Raw genomic sequence first — 20,082 nt, forward strand, 5'->3', positions numbered from 1 at the left:
GGCTCACAGGCTCCAGAGCGCAGGCTCAGTAGTTGTGGCGCACAGGCTTAGTTGTTCCAGGACATGTGGGATCTTCCCGGACCAGGGATAGAACCCATGTCCCCTGCACTGGCAGGCAGATTCTTAACCACTGTGCCAGCAGGGAAGTCCAAGTACAGAAGAAACTTTAAAATAAATCATTTATAGTTTAGAAAATAAGAAGGTCCATTAGAGGGAACAAAAAGGTGATAATCAAAATAGATTTTAAAAAACCTTAAAAATTAACCCAGAAATGTACTGCAGGACTAGAAAGAAACTTCTCTTAAATACACTTTAAGAGATACTGCCAAATGCTGGACGATGGGCTGATTAGTATCAGCCAGGTCTCATTACATTTGGTAAATCCCTATTATGGTTGGCACAATGCCACACGCCTGGCAGAGTATGGATTTCACATTCACCAAAGCAGAGATGAAACAAATGCGAAGTACAAAGGACTGTTGGGTGGCAATTGATTAGTTATATGCTAGCCATAAGTGTCCTTCTCTCACATCTAGATCATGAATCAGATCTAGAGTCATTGCAGAATATCCAGATTTACCTTCAGAATAAGACTGAATGACCAACTACCTTTAGAATCTAATTAGAAATCCAAAGAAATCCAAGAAGATCAGGTTAGTTCAGGACTAAATTCAGTGTACTGAGGCCATATGACTCAGGAAAACCACCAACAGACTGGAATCCCATGATGTAGGAAGAGGGAGGCTAGTTTTGTAAACTCAATGAGCAATTTAACTCCCAAGGATTCTTCAGCTACTTAACACAAAACAGTACAAAAACAATTTTCTAGAATGTTAGTTATGGAATGAAGAGGATATAAAAATCAAGCCACAAAGCCCTCTGACTATATGCTAAAATATTCCAATACCCTTTAAAAAAATATCAGAGGAGGAAATGGAAATAATCAGAATGAAAAGGGTTCTTAAAACAGAAACAAGAGGGACTTCCCTGGTGGTACAGTGGTTAAGAATTCGCCTGCCAATGCAGGGGACACAGGTTCGAGCCCTGGTCCGGGAAGATCCCACATGCCATGGAGCAACTAAGCCTGTGCGCCACAACTACTGAGCCTGCACTCTAGAGCCTGTGAGCCACAACTACTGAAGCCTGCACACCTCTAGCCTTTGCTCTACAACAGAGACAAGCCACCCCAATGAGAAGCCCACACACCACAATGAAGAGTAGCCCCTCCTCGCCCCAACAAGAGAAAGCCTGTGTGCAGCAATGAGGACGCAATGCAGCCAAAAATAAATAAATAAATTTATTTTTTTTTAAAAAAAGAAAGAAACCAGAAACAAGAGAATGAATAGAAAGGGACATCTGGTGATATTTAATCAAGCAAATTTTTTATTTGTCAAATGAAGGAATATTCATTTGGAATCAGGACAAATAAATGAGTAAGAGAGAAGAGGCAATCTAAAAATAGAGGGCTGAGGGACTTCCTCGCGGTCCAGTGGGTAAGACTCTGCACTCCCAATGCAGGGGGCCCGGGTTTGATTCCTGGTTGGGGAACTAGATCCTGAACGCATGCCACAACTAAGAGTCTGCATGCCGCACCTAAAGATCCCAAATGCCGCAACTAAGACCCAGAGCAGCCAAAATAAATAAATAAATATTTTTTAAAAAATAAATAAATAAAAATAGAGTTCTGAACGATAAGGTATATGTTAATGATAGGTGAATGGGTAAAGAGTATATGAATATTCTTTGTAATCTATTTTTGCAACTTTTTACAAATTTGAAATTATTTCCAAATTCAAGGTTAAAAAAAAAAAAATGTGCTAGAGCCCAGATTCTAAAGATCTGAATTTTAGTCCCAGCTGTCACATTGTCTGGATTACTATGGCTCTTTAATACATTTAAAATATGTTTGATCTATTCACACTCATAACTCTTCAGTTTTTCCTGGCAATTCTCATAATCTTTTCCAGAAGAACTTCTGATTACTTTTGTCAAGTTCCAAAAGAGAATTTGGCTGTTATTCTGATTGGGAATATAATGAATTTATGGACTAATTTTGGAAAAACTTTTATCGTTTGTTATACTGAAACTTCCAATCCAAGAATGAAATGTGTCTTCTGATTTTTTGTTTTTCTTACATGCCCATACTCCTACAGGAGTATAGTTTGAAAGTTTTCTTAAAACAGACCTGGCAGATTTCTTCTTGGTTTTTTCCCTAGGTATTTTATTTTTTTTGATGGTATAGCAAATGGGATCTTTTCTTTCACTACATTTTCTAAAAGCTATTGCTTGTAAGGGCATTCAAGAAATATTTTTTCTGTAACAACCTAAGTGCAAAAAGAATTTGAAAAAGAATAGATACATGTATATGTAAGTAAATAAATAAAGTGACTTGCCTGAAAAAAAAATTTTGTTGAATACATTAAACTATGATTTTTAGTATGTAAGTTCCATAACTAACAACCTAACTAAACTCTACTATAGTTTCCAATTCTTTTTCAGTTAATTTTCTTGGGTTGTCAAGGTATAAATCATGACTATTTTGCCTCCTCTCCAATATTTATGTATTTTAGTTCATTCTGTTTGTCTATTTGACTGACTTCCAGAATAGCGGTAAATAATAAGAGCAATAGTGAATTTCCTTATCCTGTCTCTATCTATAATGGGAATACACTAGTGCTTCATCATCAAGCATGATTAACAGCTTTTGATTTGAGGCCAATAATTCTGGAAGAAACTGAAAATCTTATCAAAGAGCTACTTTCCCAAAAAGTGCCAGGCATAAACAGTTTCACAGATGAATTCCAAAAACAGTTCATTCTAGGAATGTAGGCATGACTGTATTATTCTGTCAAACTTGATTTTACCTGTTAGTTTTATTTAGGCTTTCAGCATAACAATTATTAATACAACTGATTTATAAATTCCATATTATGTCAGATCTGAAGTCAACATAATGTTGGCTTTATATAACAAATTTGGAAAATTTCCCTCTTCTGCCCTCTGTGTTCAGGAACAATTTGTATGTTTTTGTTATTTGTGTAGTGTTTAAGTAATCGAGTGATTTTTATTTTTTTTTTATCTTTTTTTTAAATACAGAGAAACCAGTATAATAAAAACTTTTACCTAAATTTAGTAACTCTTTTTTCCATATATGCTTCCTTTTTTGTTGCTTATTTTAAGGTAAAAAAGAGTCATCATGATATTTTACTCCTAAATACTTTAATATTGATTGATTGATTGATTTTTTGTGGTACGCGGGCCTCTCACTGTTGTGGCCTCTCCCGTTGCGGAGCACAGGCTCCGGACATGCAGGCTCAGTGGCCATGGCTCACGGGCCCAGCCACTCCGCGGCATGTGGGATCTTCCTGGACCGGGGCACGAACCCGTGTCCCCTGCATCGGCAGGCGGACTCTCAACCACTACGCCACCAGAGAAGCCCTTTAATATGTATTTAACATGGATATTTCCTTATATAATCTTAATATCCTTATTATAATCTAATAACATTAACAATAACTTTTAAATATTATCTGATATCTTGACCATATTCAAGTTTCCTAATTATTCCCCAAATGTCTATCACATTTGGTTATGCCTCAAGTCATTTACATCAAAATGAATCTCTCATGCCCACCCCTTGACTTTTGTTCTTCATGACTGAGGTCAGGCCAATTTTTCCTATAAAAAGTCCTACATTCTAGATTTATCTTGAAATGTCCTATATATATTTATCTTCCTTGCGGTATTCTTTATCTTGTTCATCTCTCCCCTGTATTTCTATAAACTAGAAGTTAGATCTCAAGGCTTTATTAAGTTCAGGTAAAACATTTTTAGCAAGAATATGTCATTAGTAAGACTATGTACTTCAATTTCTTAGCAGCTTGAGATAAATTCACATACCATATAATTCACTAAAAAATACTATTCAATGGTTTTTATGTGCAGCTATTACCACAGTCAGTTTTAGAACATTTTCATCAACTCAAAAAAACATACAAGGGCTTCACTGGTGGCACAGTGGTTGAGAGTCCGCCTGCCAATGCAGGGGACACGGGTTCGTGCTTTGGTCTGGGAAGATCCCACATGCCACGGAGCGGCTGGGCCCGTGAGCCATGGCCGCTGAGCCGGCGTGTCCGGAGCCTGTGCTCCGCAACGGGAGAGACCACAACAGTGAGAGGCCAGCGTACCGCAAAAAAAAAAAAAAAATACAAAAAACCTTTAATGATCACACCCACAAGGTCTCCATCCTCATAGACCTAAAAAATCACTAATCTAGTTTTTGTCCCTATGGATGTTCTATTCTGGACATTTCATATAACTGAGATCATGTAATATGTGGTCTTTTGTAACTGGCTTCTTTCACTTAGCATAATGTTTTCAGAGAGTTCCTCTAAATTGAAGTATGTTTCAGCACTTTATTCCCCTTTATAACCAAATAATATTCCACCATAATGGGTATAACCTAACCACATTTGCTTATCCATTTATCAGTTGATGAACGTTTGGACTGTTTCTAATTTTTATTAAGAATAATAATACTATTCTATTATTGTATAACACTGTTTTATTATAATAATAACACTATTATGAATAATGCTATGAACTTTCATTATAAATAATTATTTGAACACCTGTTTTCAATTATTTTGAGTCTGTCTAGGAGTAGAATTGCTGGGGCATGTAGTAACTCTACATTTCACAGGTTGAAGAACTGCCTCTTTCCAAAGTGGGTGCACCATTTTACATTTCCACCAGCAGTGTCTGAGGGTTCGAATAACACTTGTTATTGCCTGCTTCTTGATTACAGTCATTAGCGGGTATTAAGAAGTATTTCATTATGGTTTTGGTTTGCATTTCTCTAATGACTTATGATGTTGAGCATCTTTTCATGTGCTTATTGGTTATTTTGTATATTCTCTGAAGAAATTCATATTCAGATCCTTTGCCCATTTTAAAAACTGGGTTGTGAAGAATTCCCCGGCTGTCCAGTTAGGACTCCACGCTTTAACTGTAGAGGGCACAGGTTCAACCCCTGGTTGGGGAACTAAGATCCTGCAAGTCACACAGTGAAATGAAATGAAATAAAATAAAATAATAAAATGCCATCACTAAAAAAAAAGAAAAAAAAAAAACTGGGTTGCTTTTTTATTTTTAAGTTTTAAGAGTTCTTTGTAAGTTCAACATACCAGTTCCTTTTATCGGATAATATGACTTGCAAATATCTCTCTCTCATTCTGTGTACTATCTTCTCACTTTCTTGGTAGTGTCCTTTGGAACATAAAAGTGTTTAATTTTTTTTTTTTTTTTTGTGGTACGCGGGCCTCTCACTGTTGTGGCCTCTCCTGTTGCGGAGCACAGGCTCCAGACGCACAGGCTCGGCGGCCATGGCTCACGGGCCCAGCCGCTCCGCGGCATGTGGGATCTTCTAAATCAAATATTTCCTTAGGGTTTGCAAAATGTTGATTTTTCTAATTCTATTATTCCTTCTCTATTAGCTAGCATTCCTGTAGAAAGAAGAGCTTTACCTCATGAACTGGAGATACTTGCTTACAATGAAATACAATTCCTGTTGAAAAGGTAGAATAAACGTTTAGTCCATTCCCTTCAATTACCAGTTTTTAGAGTAAGGAAATGATACAATAACCACTGCATGGCAACAAACAAGTTTTATTCTATTTAGTTCTTGTGTAAGTTTCATTATTAGAAACTCATGGATTTTTATATATCAAGTATGATTCAGTCAATCATAGTGGTTATTTATTATTGTTTTTCTGATGCCCCAATTGTCCAACTCAGGTCAGTGGGAGCCTTTTCAAACTGGGTTTTAGGTTCTTTTGACACAAACCCATCCTCACAAGCCAACTATCAGTCCCATCCCCAACCCCAGAGGGGCTAGAGGTTGAATCAATTGCCAATGGCCAACGATTTAACTAATTGTGCTATGTAACAAAGCCTCCATAAAAACAAACAAACAAAAAATCTCCCATGGGCTTCCAGAGAAATACACACAGATGTCTCTAAATACATAAAAGATCTACTACTGCTAAATTCTTTCCAGGCAACGAAGCTTTCAGCCCCTGCATGCTCATCCCCTAGATACAAAAGGATGCAATGGACACTTTAAAATGACTCCTTTTCTCTTCCTTAGGTCAGATAAATTCTGAGGTAAGCCCCCGGTCCCAATTTATTTTTCTTCCCGTCACTTTTATATATAACTGAGTTGATTTGAAGCATCAAGACATGCACATGTTAGCACAAGTTAAGATCTGATCACATCTAAATATGCCTGCACTAAATCCAGAACTGTGACACAACAGCACTTAAGTAAAATACTTGTAAATCTGCTTCCCTAAATCTGGGACACTGAGAACAATTAGAAAAATGTAACTCTGTCCTTAGAAACTGTACATGTTGAAGGAGTGGATATTCAACAAAAGTCTGTCAGTGACCATAAGTACAAAGTAAATACTAAAAATGTTTTAATGCAAGTAAAAAAATATATTCTTGCGAAAATATTTAGGTTTGCCAAAAATTGTCTTGTTAAAACAAGACAGTTTATGCCATGCCCAATTATTTGTTACATGATTTCTGTGCAAATCTTTATAACTGGACAAAGCCTCAGTCCTAAAATGTTCCTCTTTAATTAAAATTTATCCAAACTCAATCAGAAGAGTCCATTTGAATTTATTGTTTTACATAAACAACATTAGAATCTATTTCTTTTTATATTTTTTCTTCCAGTTTTGAGATATAATTGACATAGCACTGTAAAAGTTGAAGGTGTACAGGATAATGATATGACTTAAATACATCATGAAATGATTACCACAATAAGTTTAGTCAACATCCATCAAGTCATATAGATACAAAATAAAAGAAAAAATATTTTTTCCTTGTGGTAAGAACTCAGAGTTTACTCTCTTAACAACTTTCACATATAACACACAGCAGTGTTAATTATTTTAATCATGGTATACATTATACCCCAGTACTTATTTATCTTACTGGAAGTTTATACTTTTTTGACCACCTTCATCCAATTCCCCCTCCTCCCACCACCTGCCTCTGATACCACAAATCTGATCTCTTTTTCTATGAATTTATTTGTTTGTTTTTGAAGTATAGTTGACCTATAATACTATGTTAGTTCCTGGTATACGACATAGTGATCTGATATATATTTGATAATAAATGGTCACCGTTTCAAAATGGTCACCGTAAGTCTAGTCACCATCTATCACCATACAAAGATACTATATAATTATTGACTATACTCCCCATACTGTACACTTCATACCCATAACCTATTTTGTAACGGAAAGTTTGTACCTCTTACCTCCCTCACCTATTTTTTTCCTCTCCCTAACTCCATCCCCTCTAGCAAACACTTGTTCTCTGTATCTGTGACTCTGTTTCTGTTTTGTTATGTTTGTTCATTTGTTTTGTTCTTTAGATTCCACATATAAGTGAAATCATACAGTATTTGTCTTTGTCTGATTTATTTCACTTAGCATAACACCCTCTAGGTCTATCCATTTTGTCTCAAATGGCAATATTTCATTTTTTTATGGCTGAGTAATATTCCATTTTGTGTATGTGTGTATATTTACACAGACACACACCACATCTTCTTTATCCATTCAGCTATTGATGGGCACTCATGTTGATTCCATATCTTGGCTATTGTAAATAATGCTGCAATGAACATTAAGGGTGCATATATCTTCTCAAATTAAATAAATTTTGTACTTTTTTCTTAATTTCATTTTTGTATTGTTCATTACTAATGCATAGACACAAGTAATTTTTATATAATTATCTCATATCCTGCAACTGTGCTGAATTTATTAGTTCTAATAATGTTTTAGTGGATTCCTTAGGATTTTCTATATACAAAATCATGTCATCTGCAAACAGAGCTAGTTTTACTTCTTCCTTTCCAATCTGGGTGCTTTTTATTTCTTTTTCTTGCCTAACTGCCCCAGCTAGAACCTCCACTACAATATTGAATGGATATGCTCTGTGGCAAAAGCAGAATCTGCCTTATTCCTGATCTTAGGGGGAAAGTATACAATATAATTATAGTTGTGAGTTTTTCATAAATGCCCTCTATCAGGTTAAGGAAGTTCTCTTCTATTATAGGTTTACGTCTTTTTAAAAATTTATTTATTTATTTATTCATTTATTTTTGGCTGCCTTGGGTCTTTGTTGCTGTGTGCGGGCTTTCCCTAGTTGAGGCAAGCGGGGGCTCCTCTTCGTTGCGGTACGCAGGCTTCTCATTGCGATGGCTTCTCTTGTTGTGGAGCACGGGCTCTAGGCATGCAGGCTTCAGTAGTTATGGTACGTGGGCTCAGTAGTTGTGGCTCGCGGGCTCTAGAGCGCAGGCTCAGTAGTTGTGGCACACAGACTTAGCTGCTCCACAGCAGGTGGGATCTTCCCAGACCAGGGCTCCAACCCGTGTCCCCTGCACTGGCAGGCGATTCTTAACCACTGTGCCACCAGGGAAGTCCCTATAAGTTTGTCTTCTTATCATGAAAGTGTGTTGGATTTAGTCAAATGCTTTTGCTGCATCTACAGAAATGATCATGTGGCTTTGTTTTTTATTCTGTTTATATAGTATTACATTAACTGATTTTCAGATGTTAAACTATGTACTGTATTTTACATCATACGAGGAGGCTCATCATGCCATATCAACCCAATATTCATAATGATGCTAATACTGATGACTGGTTTCAGGTGACAACAGTATGATGCCCTCCCCTGCCCGCCTCACTGTACAGTTTTGTTTTTTCCCTTATGACTAGCAAGTAATCTATGAGATGGTAATTCAGAACCATGCCCACACTGTTCCTCATCAATTCAAGTTTTAAGGGTTTTAGCATCCATTAATGAGCTTTGTCTAAATCAAATATTTCCTTAGGGTTTGCAAAATGTTGATTTTTCTAATTCTATTATTCCTTCTCTATTAGCTAGCATTCCTGTAGAAAGAAGAGCTTTACCTCATGAACTGGAGATACTTGCTTACAATGAAATACAATTCCTGTTGAAAAGGTAGAATAAACGTTTAGTCCATTCCCTTCAATTACCAGTTTTTAGAGTAAGGAAATGATACAATAACCACTGCATGGCAACAAACAAGTTTTATTCTATTTAGTTCTTGTGTAAGTTTCATTATTAGAAACTCATGGATTTTTATATATCAAGTATGATTCAGTCAATCATAGTGGTTATTTATTATTGTTTTTCTGATGCCCCAATTGTCCAACTCAGGTCAGTGGGAGCCTTTTCAAACTGGGTTTTAGGTTCTTTTGACACAAACCCATCCTCACAAGCCAACTATCTATTCCCTAACTCACATGTGGAATCAGGCAGTTTTACAAAAAGCCCTGATTTCTTTTAGTGGGAAATGGTACTTAAGAGATCAAAATATATACCCTAAGGTTATTCAATGCTATAGATATCAGGAACAGTTTAAAGAGTACAAAAACTATTTATTCCTTAAGTTTTGAAAAGGATTCCTCTGTAAAACTATTAGAGCATGGCATTTTTTAGGAAGTACTTTCTTGTGACAATTTTCTAAATTTCTTCAATGGTTACTGCCTATTCAAGTTTTCTATGTTTTTGAATAAATTATGGCACTTAATACTGTCTGATAAAAGAAGAATCTATTTTCAAATGTATTTGTTCAGAGTCATAAAAGGAGCCTTTTACGATCCTCCTGTATCTGTAGTTCTATGGTTATTTTCCCATTCCTTTTTAATGGTCTACATCTGGGCTTGCTCGCAGTATTTTTTCTTGATTAGGACGTATAGTGGATAATCAGTTTCCTGACGTTTTTTTCTTTAAGAAAAGCAATTATGGAATTTATGTGTCAATTCTACTGTTTTCTAATTCATTATATTCTCCTATCTATTAATAACTACTTCCATTTGCTCTTTTAGGTTAACATATTATTTACTCATCAAATTGCTTAACAAAAAAGTATTCTAAGTTCATCTTTTCATTGTAAATTCATTCCTTCTTTAGAGAAATATGGATATAATTATCAAACACTTAAATTCTCTAGAGTCAAATAAAACTCCTTACATTTAAATATTAGAACATAAAAATCAGGATTATCAATGGAATTCGGCTTAACCCATACACATAACATTTATTTCTATTTAATTTCATCAACCTTAAAATAGTTAGCAATTTAAAAAATAGCAATATTCTTACCTCTTTTGTGGTACCTGCTCTTCCAGGTTCATGACTTATACAAAAAGGGCCAGTTTTCCATGCTTCTGTGTCTCCACAGTCACAAAATCCTCCTCCAGTAGAAGTATGCATCTGATAAATGAAAAATGAGTATGTCTTAATTTCAAAACATATCACAAAGCAAAGAAGAATGATAAAGATGACTCAAATAATAAATGTTTCCCTCTATTTCAACCTTAATTGCCTTTAATGTTATAGATATATATCAAAAAATATTTTGATTAGTTAACCAAAAAAAATCCTTAATACTTAATCATAACAAAACTGAACCTTCAAAATTGATATTTTTGAAACATATTCAAAGTTTTTAAATAATAGTTTTTAAAACTTTGTACTAATGGAGAACAGGTTGTGATGTGTGCAAAAAATAATCTATACTTCACCCAGAATGCTTCAGTAGATTTTATGATTAAACAAACTTCTTAAAAATCATTATAATGATACTTGTATAAGTACTTAAGACATGTATAAAGTACTTTCATCTATACTGATGTTCCACAGCAACTAAAACTTATTCACATTTTCCCTGTGAGGGTTCCTGTAAAAAAAAAAAAAATTATCTAAAATATCCTAATTTAGATAGAGAAGGATGACAATGACCTGAATTTGAATCTTCCCCAAATCTCCCCCCTCCAAAGCATACAAGTAACAAGGAGAACAAATAAAGCCACACATGACCCATGTCTGCAAGATTACTAGGAGACAAAAAGTAAATACCACAACCTTCAAATGACTTGCTTTATCAGAGTTCCTGTTGCCTATCACTTCAAGCCTGTGGTTACAGACAATACGAGAGGGAAGCTTAAGTGACCCCATGAAAGAGAACAGAGGGGTACAAAGGACTTAGATCAAGCACAAACAAAATCACACTCCAGAAGAGAAAGCCCAATGCCAAGGGACAAATACTGAACACAGGTTAGGACTTGGTGGTTCACAGGGAAAGAGACTGAAAGTAAACAGGACCAGAAGTGGCCACCTCAGAAAAGCATTACTTTTGGAGGAAAATCAAATACATTAAAAAAGGTGGTAACCCATTATAGATGGGGCAGTAAATGAAAGAAGTAAATAAGAAAGAAAATTTAAGGATCCTATGAAACAAGAGAGAAACAAGACATGCCAAACCCTCCCCTCACCTCACCACCATCACCAATATCATCTATAAAATAAGTTAGGGGCTTCCCTGGTGGCGCAGTGGTTGAGAGTCTGCCTGCCGATGCAGGGGACACAGGTTCATGCCCCGGTCTGGGAAGATCCCACATGCCACGGAGCTGCTGGGCCGGTGAGCCATGGCCACTGAGCCTGCGCGTCCGGAGCCTGTGCTCCGCAACGGGAGAGACCACAACAGTGAGAGGCTCGCGTACCGCAAAAAAAAAAAAAAAAAACATAGAAGAGGGCAGAACTGACAGAAGAGAGCACTTGTGAAACCTATCCATGAAATGAAAAAGAAAAGAAAAAAGTACACCATATCCACACAAAACTACTGCAAAAAAAAAAGCCAAAAAATGCAAATAAGAGCCAAAACGCAATTATGAAGCTGAAGAAAACTATACAATGCTCCAAACTGAATTACACAGCCTCAAACAAGCATTAAAAACCCTTAATCAGACTAAACACCTTTAATCATAAATATAAGAACAGAAACGGACAAAGAAATAGGAATAAATAAAATGAGACTCAAGTGAACTAAGGGGAAAAACCAGGAAGAAAACAATATCATATCAGAAATGAATTTTTTTTAATTACAAGATGATAGACTCAAATGAAAAGTTAATAAATAGCATTGAAACAAAGCAGGAAAACAAGAGAATGAAAATAAGATGAAGTAAAGAAATACAGGGTCAGAGAAAAAGTGGATGAAATAGAAGATAGGCCTAATAGAGGCAGATGAGTATAACTGGAATCACCAAAGAAAAATCAAAACAATGGAACAGAGGTAATATTTAAAACTGTAATCTAAGAAAACTTCCTGGAAATAAAAGACCTGAATCTACACAATCAAACGGCCAAGAGTGACTAAGAGAAAACTCACTCAGTATGATCAACTCCAAAGTATACCCTCCTAAAACTACTGGACTTTAAAGATAAAAGTCCTGAGGCCCTAGGCAAAAAGATGAAATAACATAATCACAAGAAAATTAGACTGGCATCAGACTTCTCAATAACAACACATAAAGCAAGACAACAGCAGAGCAGCGTTTACAAGGAAAGAAACTGCAAACCAAGAATACTGTCTACAGCTGAGCTATAATATAATTTTGAACATGTCAGAACTTAAGGAACACAGTTTACATGCGACCTTCCTTAGGAATCTACCTGAACAGTGATCAGCAAACTTCCTGTGTAAAGGAACAGACAGTAAATATTTTAGTCTTTGCAGGCCATGGAATCTCTGTTGAATTACTCTATTCTGCTCTGGCAGTGAAGCATCAGCCACAGACAATAAATAAATGAACCAGCATAGCCACATTCCAATGAGACTTTATTTATAGGCACTGAAATTTTAATTTCATATAATTTTCATTTATCATGAAATATTATTCTTCTCATCTTTTTTCCCAACCATCTGAAAATATAAAAACCAAGCTAAGGGACTTCCCTGGAGGTCCAGAGGTTAAGACTCTGCACTTCCACTTCAGGAGGCACAGGTTTGATACCTGGTTGGGGAACTAAGATTCCGCACACCGTGCGGTGCAGCCAAAAGAAAAAAAAAAAAAAGAATAAAAACCAAGCTTAGCTTGCAGGCAATACAAAAACAGATGGTGAGCCAGATTTGACCCACAAACTGTAGTTTACTGACCCCTAGAGGATGCACTTCAGCTGACCAAGCAGTGACTGGGGAACTTCAGAAAAAGGACAGATGGCGAACATTTTATGTATTTAATTGTAACGCTAAGAACAAATCAAGGGTGTTGAAAGATACATGGATAGAAGAATGTAAACATTATATGATCTCACAATCAGAAAGACTACAACTAAAAAGTGGGAGAAGGGAAAGAGAAGGCAACATAAGATTATCAACTATTAGATAGGTAATAGGAGGGAGTCAAAGATAGCATTAAAACTGACAGACTAGATAATAAAAAGTTACATAAGGGAGTAAAAAGGAACTAAAGGCATTATAAAAATTATTAGTACAAACATTATCACTAGAACAATAGTAACAAAAGAAATTAGAATATACAAATCAATTTTATAATACTGAAGAATGCTAGACTCATCCATGATTACTAAAAATGTAGTTGTTTCACATGAAAGTAAAAGCATAACCTTAGTATAGGGAATGCCATGGAAGCAAGGCACAAAATCCAGAAGCATTAAAAAAAAAATCCAGAAGCATTAAAAAAAAAATCTGGCAAATCTGACAACATATAAATTAAAATGTCAATAAGGCAAATGATAGCATATATCAAGTTTAAAAGACAGAAAATAGATTTTATACAGTCAAAAAATACACTTAATTTATAATCCAGCAATATCATCCTGAGGTTACCCAAGAAAAATTAAAACAAATGCCCACACAAAGACATGTACTTGAATGTTTGTAACAGCTTTATTTAAAAGCTGGAAACAAGACAAGTATTCATCAACTGATGAACAGGTAATATATTGTGGCATATCCATACAACGGCATACTACTCAGCAATAAAAAGGAACAAACTGCTGAGACATGAGAGGATCTCAAAGGCACTATGCTAAGTGAATATAACCAGATAGGAAACACTACATACTATATATAGATTTCACTTATATGACATTCGGAAAAGCCAAAACTATAGGGACAGAAAACTGATCAGTGACTGCCAGGAGCTGGGGTAAGTGGGCAAGAGGACTGCCTGCAAACGGGAGAACTTCTGGGAATGATATGTTTTATATATTGATTATTGTGGTGGTTACTGAACTGTATGTCTGTGAAAACTCATGGAACTACACTTACAAGGGTAGATTTTATTGTATATAAATTATATCTCAAAAAAATCTGACTTTAAAAATTATTAAAGACAAGCATAGTAAGAGAAAATATTTGTAACGTATATAACAGTAAGAAAAAGGCAAAAGAAAAATAAGGATAAAAACAGGCAATACACAGAAGAAATTAAACATAAAATTAAAAAATGAAAAGATATTAATACTAGTAATAGAAATGCAAATTAAAATGAGATTATTTGACTAACGGATTGGCAAAAAGTAAAAGGACTGACTAAATAAACTTTGGGGATGTAGATAAAGAACATTCTCATATCCTTTTTTTATTTTTATTTTTGGCTGTGTTGGGTCTTTGTTGCTGTGCACAGGCTCCCTCTGGTTGTGGCGAGTGGGGGCTACTCTTTGTTGCAGTGCATGGGCTTCTCATTGCAGTGGCTTCTCTTGTTGTGGAGCACAGGCTCTAGGCGCGCAGGCTTCAGCAGCTGTGGCAAGCGAGCTCTAGAATGCAGGCTCAGTAGTTGTGGTGCATGGGCTTGGTTGCTCCGCAGCATGTGGGATCTTCCCAGACCAGGGCTCGAACCCATGTCCCCTGCATTGGCAGGTGGATTCTTAACCACTGCGCCACCAGGGAAGCCCCTCATATCCTTTTAATGGGACTGTAAATTGACACAGCAATTCAGGAAAAACATTTGGCAAAATCTATGAAAATTTTAAATGCATGTACCCTTCAATCCAGAAAATCTACCTCTAAGAATCTAGTCTCAAGCATTCTTTAATATATACACTGGTTTATATTAAAACAAAGGTATATGTGTATGTCCCATTATTTGTTGATCAGTGAAAGCTGGAAACAGTGTAATTATCTAGAAAAGGGTGATGGGTTAAATATTTGATGACATATTCCCACAAAGGAATACATGCAGCAAATAAATAAGGCAAGAGTTATATATATCAACACAGAATTATCTCCATGATATATTAAGTTAAAATCAAGTTGCAAGGAGTTCCCTGGTGACCTAGTAGTTAGGATTCCAGGCTTTCACTGCTGTGGCCCAGGTTCAATCCCTGGTCGGGGAACTGAGATCCTGCAAACTGTGCAGCATGGCCAAAAAAAAAGTTGCAAAACAAAATATATAGTAGGATCCCATTTGTACACACACAAACATCCTCCTAAACATATAAATATATATATGAGTGTACATGTTTGTACATGCATAAAGATCTGTAAGGATGTGCACTAAATTGTGTTTAGTTTAACAAAGAAAGTATGATGGGACAGAAAGGCAACAACAATTTTTATTTGTATTCTTTTGTATTATTTGAATTTTTAAAAGATAAGTTTTATTGCATTGCCTAAATTATTTTTTTTAATGTTGTTGTGTTTCAAAGATAATATATGAATACAAATTCTCATCATGTAGGATTATAGCAGGCTGTTAAAATAGACCCTGATCGTTATTTTTACACCTCAGAAAATACTGAGTTCTCATATATCCCTCCTTTTCCCTACCCACAGTTTCCCCTATTATGAACATCTTGCAATAGTGCGGCACATTTGTTGCAATTGAGGAGTCAATGTTGATACATTATTATTTTTTAATTAATTAATTAATTTATATTTGGCTGCTTTGACTCTTAGTTGCTGCACGCGGGCTTTTCACTGCAGTGACCTCTCTTGTTGCGGAGCACAGGTTGTAGGCACATGGGCTCAGTAGTTGTGGCACAGGGGCTTAGTTGATCTGTGCCATGTGGAATCTTCTGGGACCAGGGCTTGAACCCGTGTCCCCTGCATTGGCAGGCAAATTCTTAACCACTGTGCCACCAGGGAAGTAAGTCCCTGATACATTAACTAAAGTCCATAATTTACATTTGGGTTCTCTCTTTGTGTTGTACATTTTGGGGGTCTTAACAAATGTATACTGACATATATACACCACTACAGTATCACACAGGGTAGTTTTACTGCACTAAAAATTCCCTGTACTCCACCTATTCATCCCTCTATCCCTCCCACCATCATCTCCCAGCCTCAGCATCCACTGATCTTACGGTCTCCATAGTGCTGCCTTTTCCAGAATGTCATACAGCTGGAACCATACAGTATATAGCCTTTTCACAATGGCTTCTTTCATTTAGAGACATGCATTTAAGGTCCTGCCATATCTTTTCATAGCTTGATAGATCATTTCTTTTTAGCACTGAATAATATTCCATTGTAGGACTTCCCTGGTGGTGGGCGCAGTGGTTAAGATTCTGCCTGCCAATGCAGGGGACACAGGTTCGAGCCCTGGTCCAGGAAGATCCCACATGCCGTGGAGCAACCAAGCCTGTGTGCCACAACTACTGAGCCTGCACTCTACAGCCCGTGAGCCACAACTACTGAGCCCGTGTGCCACAACTACTGAAGCCCGTGTGCCCTACAGCCCATGCTCCGCAACAAGAGAAGCCACCACACTGAGAAGTCCGTGCACCACAACGAAGAGTAGCCCCCGCTCGCTGGAACTAAAGAAAGCCTGCGCACAGCAACGAAGACCCAACGCAGCCAAAAATAAAAATAAAATAAATAAAACATTAAAAAAAAATTCCATTGTATCAACGTACCAAAGTTTTTTCACCCATTCACCAACTGAAAGACATCTTGGTTGCATCCAAGTTTCAACAAATATGAATAAAACTGCCATAAACATTTCTGTGCAGGTTTTTTGTGGGTTTTTTGTGGATATAAGTTTTCAATTCATTTGGGTAAATACCAAGGAGCATGATTGCTGGATTATATGGTTACAGTGTATATTTCTATAAGAAACTGCCAAACTGTCTTCCAAAGTGGCTGTATCGTTTTGCATTCCCAACCCAACAATGAATAGGAGTTCCTGTTCCTCCACATCCTCACCAGCATTTGGTATTGTCAATATTTTGGATTTCTGCCATTCTAATAGGTATGTAGTGGTATCTCACTATGGTTTTAATTTGTAATTCTCTAATGACATATGATGTTTTGCATCTTTTTGTGTGCTTATTGCCATTTACGTATCTTCTTGGTGAAGTGTCTGTTTCAGATCTTTTGCCCATTTTTAAAGCTGAGTTGTTCATTTTCTTACTGTTGAGTTTTAAGAGTTTTTTGTATATAGTGGATAACAATCCTTTATCAGATACATGTTTTGCAAAGCCTTCCACCCAGTCTGTGGCTTGTCTTTTTATTCTCTGAAAAGTCTCTATTTTTTAATCCAGTAATTCCACTTCTGAGAACCTATCCTAAAAAATAATCTTACATATAGAAAAATGATTTACATATAAAGATATTTATAGTAATATTGCTTACTATTAAAAAAAACTGAAACCTAAACAAATTCTCCAATAGGTAAGCAGTTAAAATATATTATGGTTTAATATTATATACCCAATAAGTTCTAAAAGAAACATAATTGAATGCAAAATTGAATCCAAAAATTGAATGCATAATTTTACATTCTGTGCTTTTTCCATTTAAAAGTATAACATGAGAATTTTATTCTTTTACAACTCTGTAAGCTTCATTTGAAAACTGTTTTTTCTGATTAGAGGAAACAGCTGTATGAATATACTATTTTTGTAACTCACTATTCTCATTTAACAACAAAAAGGAAACATTTATGGAGTTAAAAATAATCTTTGGGACTTCCCTGGCAGTACAGTGGTTAAGACTCCACGTTTCCATTGCAGGGGGCACGGATTCGATCCCTGGTCGGGGAACTAAGATCCCACATACTACGTGGTGCAGTCAAAAAAATAATAATAATAATCTTTAACAGTGGGTGTTTTTGTTTATTTTGAGGATAAAAATGCAGAGGTTTACTGAAAGTTTTTTTAAAGATAGTACTTCAGTATATTCTTTCTTCTTTCATGGTTACCTTTTTGTGTGTATGTAAGAATGTTTAAGTTCTACTCTCTAAGCAAATTTCAATCATACAATAATACAGTGTTATCAAGTATAGTCACCATGTTAAATACATTAGATCCTCAGACCTTATTTATCTTACTGTAGTTTTTTTTAAGGGATAAACTACTGAAAAGCTGGATATCACAAAGAAGGGTCACATTACACACAGCAGAACAAAAAGCTCCAATTTTTATCTGTTATTTTCCTGTTCTCAAAAGGTTTTTGTTTTGTTTTGTTTCTTGTTTTTTATGCCTCTACTTTACTTTCAATCCTCATCTTGGATTGTGCAAGATCACAGAGAAAACTCTTTGGAATGGGATATAAGTTTTACACATAAGGGAAAATTCAATTTTTGGCTCTTTGGTATTAAATTAAAATTTATATGAACACATGAAGTTTGACACTTAAAAACAACCTCAACAGGGCTTCCCTGGTGGCGCAGTGGTTAAGAATCCGCCTGCCAATGCAGGGGACATGGGTTCGAGCCCTGGTCGGGGAAGATCCCACATGCTGCAGAGCAACTAAGCCCACGCACCACAACTACTGAGCCTGCGAGCCACAACTACTGAAGCCTGCGCACCTAGAGCCCGTGCTCCGCAACAAGAGAAGCCACTGCAATGAGAAGCCCACGCACCACAACAAAGAGCAGCCCCCACTCACTGCAACTAGAGAAAGCCCACGCGCAGCAACAAAGACCCAATGCAGCCAAAAATAAAATTTTTAAAAAAACAATAAAAAGTTAAGATAGTTAAGTATTCATTGATATGTTTTTTTATCATAAACAATATATAATCAAGATGAACTATTTTTGTGTCTGCAAGTCAGGTGCTATCAAGCAAACAGCAATCCTTTTTAAATGTTTAACTCAAAGACAAATAGGAAGACTCAATAAATTTTAATTTTCCAAATGTTCTCAGAAAGAATTATCAGAAGCATCCTCCAGTTATAAAACACAGTTGGGTAATCCATTTACCCCAAATGAAACACCTGTGTGTGTTGTGAGGTAGCAATGATAGAACTATGATCTTCTGTGGTGATAACACCCACAATGCAGAAGCATTCCCTCTTCACATGAAGAGTGTGAATAACAAGAAGGGATGGAGAGTCACCTTTCACTATTTCAGCAACTACTGGTGTTTTCACAGTATTTTAAATGCCTGATTTCAATTTTACAACAACAATACCAATATTTATTCTGAAAGGTAATTGTATGTTCCAAGTAGCAGAACTTCCAACACGATCTCTAAGAATAATTCAAAGTTCTTTTTTTGGCCGCACTGTGTGGTTTGCAGGATCTCAGTTCCCTAACCAGGGACTGAACCCGGGCCATAGCAGTGAAAGTACTGATTCCTAACCGCTAGACCACCAGAGAACTCCCTAATTCGCAGTTCTGAACCATGCTTCAGAAAAACATTTCTAGCAGTGCAGGATTTATTCCTATTTCATCGGTGGTAATAACTGCACATGTCACTGCAGGAACTTTACATTCTTCTGCTGCAGACTTTAAGACTGCTGTGAAAGGTGTACTTTTGGGAACACTGAGTACTCCATAAGGTAGCCAGCAGCATGACTTTAAAGGAAAACTTGGACATGGTGGAGCAGGTCTGGACAGAGTTGCCATGCCATCTCCGTGCAGCAGCCCCACTTCCTCTGTGGTGCCGGGGACTGCAAAAGTTGTTCTGTGCTATTCTGTGACAAAAGGTTTTTCTTGGTGCTTTCTTCACATAGTACCTGATCTTGGGTCTGCATCCCCATCGTTATTCTTTTCTTCCCCTTCTCTGCAGCAACACAGATCCCTTCTTATTTCTTCTAATCTTTTTTTTAATGGCTTCATTTTTTCTTTTATTATGTTTTTTATTATAAAAAGAATATACACAATGTATAGGCAAGTTACAAAGTATAATAATAAAATGATCCAGCATCTAACACAAGAGAATATTAATACTGTTGATGTTCCCTCTGTGATCATCCACTTGCCCTGG

General features: G+C 36.3%; 1 protein-coding gene across 1 annotated transcript in view; it reads right to left on the reverse strand.

Moving 5' to 3' along the window:
* Nucleotides 1-20,082, reverse strand: part of UBR1 (ubiquitin protein ligase E3 component n-recognin 1) — a 173,489-nt gene that overhangs the window by 101,858 nt on the left and 51,549 nt on the right. The window contains exon 4 of the mRNA XM_065900181.1: nucleotides 10,222-10,332. Within this exon, the coding sequence (XP_065756253.1) occupies nucleotides 10,222-10,332 (111 nt within the window). The remainder of the gene's footprint in view (nucleotides 1-10,221; nucleotides 10,333-20,082) is intronic.

Source organism: Phocoena phocoena, chromosome 2 (genome assembly GCF_963924675.1).
Source record: "Phocoena phocoena chromosome 2, mPhoPho1.1, whole genome shotgun sequence".
In the NCBI taxonomy this organism is placed as follows: domain Eukaryota; kingdom Metazoa; phylum Chordata; class Mammalia; order Artiodactyla; family Phocoenidae; genus Phocoena; species Phocoena phocoena.